This window comes from Electrona antarctica (assembly GCF_951216825.1).
Source record: "Electrona antarctica genome assembly, chromosome: 5".
In the NCBI taxonomy this organism is placed as follows: Eukaryota; Metazoa; Chordata; class Actinopteri; order Myctophiformes; family Myctophidae; genus Electrona; species Electrona antarctica.
The window spans coordinates 22,799,569-22,805,421 of NC_136810.1; the positions used below are offsets into that span (position 1 = coordinate 22,799,569).

The following is a 5,853-nucleotide window of genomic DNA, read 5'->3' on the forward strand; positions in this document are numbered from 1 at the left end:
CCATAGATCTATGACCTCGCCCACCAGGCTTTCCACCACACCAGCAAGGTGCTACCATAGGGGGACGGACACGCGCACACACGCACACACACACACACACACACACACACACACACACATAATTTGTAACCATCCAAAAGATGTATGCCGACAATCCAAGGTAATCTATTTGCCATTTTTGTCAAAAAAAAAAGCTCCTTGATCCTGGATGCAAGGCCACTAGTGCGTCCAGTACAATCTAATAATGCTTATGCAGCAGTCTTCATACTTATTTAAACATTCCACCAAAGAATAATGTAATAGATTCTTGGTAAGAATGCCAGGGAAGCTCTCTGAACAAGTTGGAAACTATGTCTTTAATTGAAACCATTTAAGGAATGCATTTACTTGGAACACAGTTTATCTGGTTCCTTGTGACTACTTGTTACATCACATTCTGACAACTAGACAAAAATTGTTCAATCATGTGAAATGCAAAAAATAAAATAAATACACTTTCAATTTCTTTCACCTGAAATTATGAAATGACAGCCTACATTTAATTCAGATGATCAAAACTCAAAAGGGCTTTATTTGTCACTCACTCATACAATACAACCTATGTTGAAATTAATATTGATAAGAGAAGTCGGTGGCAAAGCCAGAACTGCAGTTTTGGATGGGCCTGGCCAGGAGTGGGTGGGCCTGCATGCACACATGCAACGCGGCACCAAGCCTACTGATAATGACACTGATCACTGGTCAACAGTGGCCATGAAACATTTGTACATATGTCAATACAGGTAATAAATATGACAGTGTATGATTTTCTCAACAATATGGGCCATAAGAAAGTCTACATTTGTCAACAGAGGTGTGTTCGTTCATAATGTAATACATTATTACATTATTGCATTATAGAAAAATCTGTTATTACGTTATGTGCTAATTTTTTTATTACATTATGAGCTGATTATTACATTATGAGTTTTTATTACATTTAAATTATTACATTATGAGCCCTTATTACATTATGAGCAGTTATTACATTATGAGTTGCTACACCTCTAGCAATATAAATACAGCAGCTCAGCTCATTACTTATGCTACACCTCTAGCAATATAAATACAGCAGCTCAGCTCATTATTATCTGTTCCACGGAACAGCTTTCACTCTGTAGAACTTAGTTCCCAATGGAACTTTGAATCTGTTTTGAGCCTTTTGTGCCTGGCAATATTCCATTCCCATAACTTTCCCAAGAACCCATGGCCGTCTTGTACTTCCTGGTGCAGGTCTGAGGTCCAGTGCAGCAAGAGACTCTGAGTGGAGGAAGTAGAGGGTGGGTCCGACAGTGAACAGCACATAGTTGGCATGCCTTTCATCTAGAATGATGAGAACTAAATCACCCACCTGGAAATCTCTGATGTCAATTTTCTCTGAATGCTGTGCTGACACTGAGGACATGTTTTTGAGCATGTGACTGAGGCTCTTATTTTCTTCTTCCTTCATATGTAAAGTCTTCTCCAGTAAGCGTATGCGCTGTTTCTCCTCTGATATCATCAAAATGTTATTGTGCATTGTCACCATGCCAGCCTCCTGCACTGCAGAGTCCACATGTTCTTCTCTGATGACTTCCACAGAGGCCAATCTGTCTGGGTCAGGTGGGGGCTCCAAGGAACCAGATTCAGTGACAGGCACAGCCCTGGCTGCTGCCGTGACACCCAAACGGGCCAAACCGAAGCCAGAAACTATGGCACCAGCGTCTGTGGCCTCCTGAGCTGCAGTGTTAGGCATGAAGAAGGCACAGGAGACCATTGCGGTGCTGTGCAGACGGTTCAGCTCCTCCTCAAGATGCTTCTTCTCCTGCATGACACTGGCTCTGTCCTCTGAAAGAGTCTCTATAAGGGCTTTGTCCATCTCCTGTTTCTGGATAACCTGCTGTAACTTCTCTGTGAGCTCATTGATGATCTGTTCTTTCTTCTGCTTCTCTTGGGTTAAAACAACGTTGAAGTTCATCTGCTGCTCAGCAACAAGTGATGTCTTGAGGTTTTGCATCTCTTCATTCTTAATTTTCTTCAGGAGTTCCATCTGGGTCTGCATGGAGGTCCTCTCTTGCAGCAGCCTCTCCTCAAGGGCAGAGTCCAGAGAGAGAGGAGAGCTGGACTCTGCCCTGGTCTCGGTCTGCAAGGATGAGCTTTCCTCATCCCCTTTTGAAGACTGTCCCCCATGAAGCTCATTTTCTATAATGTCATCTGATGACGCAACCTCCAAGCCCTCTTCCTTCTCTAAATGTCTCTGTTCCACCCGTCTGTCCTGCTCAAATCTTTTGGAAAGAAGGTCATTCTCTACATGTAGATTGCAAATAACAGTCCTTAAGTCCTTCTCCCGCTGCTGGAAACTCTGCTGCTCTTTGTTTTCTCTCCGCAGAGCAGCCACTTGCCGGTCTAGGTCCTGCTGGAGTTTGTGCTGCTGTTCAGCATGTTCTTTCTCAACATGGAGGAATTGCTGCTGCAGGGATGACAGTTTGTTGCGCAGCAAGATGCTCTCCTTCTCATGGCGGTCCTTCAGCTCCGAGATGCAGTGGTCCTTCTGAAGCCGCAGAGTTTTCAGCTCTACCCGGGCAAGCTCATACTCCTCATTTTTAATCTGAAGCTGTCTGTTGAGGTCTGCCACCTTGTTGCTGAGGGCTTCAACCTGAGCCTTCACAGCCTCTGCCTGCTGCACTTTGGTGTCAGTTTCAAAGTCAAACGTTTGTGAATCAATGCTGTCTGGGGGCAAGTCCTTCCATGGTGCAGGGACAGGTAAATGTAGGGGTTGGCTGGAGGGCTCCTGGAGACTGCGTGAGGAGGGTGTTTTGGAGGAGGTAGGGGTGGTTGACCCAGGTGGGCTTTTGGACAGTGGGGTGAATCTCTGAGCACTCTGGTTGCAGGATGCCCTTTGTTCACTTAGTAGATTGCTGAAACTTTGAGAAATCTCCACACTCTGTGCAGCTTGAACCAGCTGGTGAAGCATCTCTACATGCTGATTTAAAGGCTCAAAGTCACATGGTGTGGGAATCATGAGGAAAGGCTGCACCTCTGTGGGACAACAAGACTTCAGGTACTGCAGGTCATCAAGCGAAATGTCTGGAAGCTCATAGTCAAATTGTCTAGGCTCTCTAGTGCAAAATGATGCAGGAGGCCATGAATCAAGGCCTGTAAACAAGCTATTTCTGAGGAAAGACTTACTGAAGAGTTTCCCAAATGTTTCCCTTTTGTCCTTCTCAGCCTTGTATAGTTGTTCCCCATCCTTCACAAGAGCACAGGCCCACTCTCTGTAGTGGCGTATGAACATTTTCCTCCTGAAAACCTCCACTACTGCCAAACAGTACATCTGGGGTACATTTCTGAGGTCCTCTACCACTCTCACTCTCTCCATTAGCTCTGTTAACAGTCTGAACATAGCCTGAAGCTTGTCCACAGCCTGGTCTGCTTGGAGCATTACGTAGCAGCACCATTTGAGATGGGCATGAAGGTTGTTTGCAAGTTCTTGTTTAGCAGTGGTGCACTTCTGTTTAATGTCTAGCAGCTTACTGTGGTTGGTCAGCATGATCGTAATCTGTTTGGCATGACTCACACATAAGTCCGGCAGAACAGAAGTATCCTTCAGGTTCTCAGCCCGCTTATGATTGGCCACAAATCCCTGAGAAAGCTCTTTCTGTTCATTGACCAACTTCTTACAGCTTGCAATCATTTGGTCTAAAGCATAGAACCTGTCCTCAAGCCCCTTGATAGCTTTCATGTTTTGATTATCTAGTTTGGCAATCGTCTCTCGACAGTGTGTCAAAAAGGGTTGAATGATCCTTGGGTCGAGCCTGTTGATGGAGTCAAAGCACTTCCTCACGACTGATTCCATGTCATTGGGCCTGTCTTGTACATTGACCCAATCTAGTAGTGTAACTTTGAAGGAGGGAGGGTTGGCTGATTCAGGGGTGTCATGCTCCTGTAGAGCTGCCCTCAGCCCACTGCTGTCGGTCAACACATTTATTCCTGATGCAGTTGCCAAAAAAGATGTAGGTAAGTTTGTGGTCTGTGCATTGGTGGTGCAGAACACAGAGTGAGTAGACTCCTCTGCCTCAGAGTCGTTATATGGGGCTGAGCCAGATATTTCAACACACTCTTTGTAACTGTGTCGTGTCAAACATTCTAACAGAGGTATCTTGGCCATTACCAAGACTGCTGTCCCTAGCTTGGTGAGTTTGAGTTTAATTTCTTCAAAGTCCCGCTGATAGTTTGTGTATGCAGTGTCAAATTCCCAGAGCAGCTTCTCATAGGACAGGGTGCAGTCATCCAGGTTAGCCATAATAGCAGCCCAGCCTTGGTGTCTGAGATGTTCATCATGCACCAAGTATTCACAGAAAGAGCAAACTTTCTTGGCAACTTCAAACATTTCCACAGCAAGTTGTGTTCGTGAAGCAACAGTTTTAAGTACAGGTGGCATCTTTAGAGACTTTTCTACTTTAAGCTCCATTTCATTCTCCATGGAGAATGTGGTTTTAGAGACCGTTGGAGCCCGGTCAGACAAGATCATCTCTTTATTAAATAGGAAAATAGGGTTTGTGTCAGTGCCAGCACTGTAGCTGCAGACACGCCTCTTTACAGCCATGCACTCCCCTCCACTGACAACAAGCACTTGATGTTGAGTTGCAATTTTATATTTAACATGGATGGCATGTTTAAGATCCAGCACAGTTTGCATAGCAAGTTCTGTGTCAAATGTTAGCATGATACCATTATTGACCTGGAAAACATACAACTTCATGTTGAATCTTCCAGTGGATTATGCTGTGATCATTTAGTGACTGGGAACAGCATTTGCATCCGTACATTAGATAGCTATTTAGCGATTAAAGGTCTCTGTGCTTGTACCTTTATAGCCTTTGATTAGTGCAATCCCCATCATCAGAGGTACTTGGAGGCCACTCTGGAGCCGTGTGGAACTCCATATTTGGGCAAGGCTGATCTCATATTGATGACGTCATCGTGGAACTCTTTGGACAAGATAAGATGACGGAGCTCTGGTCTAGCATCACACACACACACACACTCACACACACACTGCCTAAACATGGCGATTTAGGCAGACACCAGGGATCTGCTCAATCAGCATGGCCCGGGATATATTGGTATTGCGTGGGTGACATATGTTGTGTCTGATGTCACAGTCACACATAATCTCTCCCAAACAAAGGTGATGATCAAGTGCACTGATCATCGATCCAAATATGAGCATGTGACATCATACACCATATTTGGGCATAATGATTTGCAGTGAAGTTGTTGATCTCCAAATGGATGTATAGCCTACTACTGTAACTTATCTATACAGACAAACCCAATTGGCCTTGTAGATGGGCTATTTTTGGTGTGAGACATGAAACTATGAATCAGGTTTAAGGAAGGATGTACTACCACATTAGTAAGTGTATAAGATAAACTACCGTAACCTAGTTAAAATATTGTATTTATTTATTTTGTTTCTGTACAATCTGGAAACCCATCTGCAGCTTTTTCTTCTTTGAATTTGCTGGCTGCTGAATCTGTCTTGAGAGATTAGTTTCTGCAATATTATTGTAATATGCAGATGGTGTGTGATATCATGTGTAATGAAATGAAATGAAATCTATATTTACCCAGGGTATCTGGGCTAAGCTCAAGAACTTGTTTCCAGCCAGGCCCTGCTCATAGAACACATTTCATCGTAGTGGTTGATGCCTTGTTCAAGGGCATTTCAGCGGTGGTAATTTTAACGTGTCGGACGGCTGATTCGAACTGCCAACCTTCCGGTATCTAGACCGCGCCGCTATCCGTTCGGCCACCGCTGCCACCATATCA

General features: G+C 44.4%; 1 protein-coding gene across 1 annotated transcript; it reads right to left on the reverse strand.

Annotated features, from left to right (window-relative positions):
- Positions 1–1,126: 1,126 nt before the first annotated feature.
- On the reverse strand, positions 1,127–4,780 carry LOC306923901 (RB1-inducible coiled-coil protein 1-like; the record flags this gene model as incomplete). Its single annotated transcript, XM_079502247.1, has 1 exon — positions 1,127–4,780. One exon carries the CDS (start codon positions 4,778–4,780, stop codon positions 1,127–1,129), a length of 3,654 nt encoding a protein of 1,217 aa, XP_079358373.1.
- Positions 4,781–5,853: the final 1,073 nt, after the last annotated feature.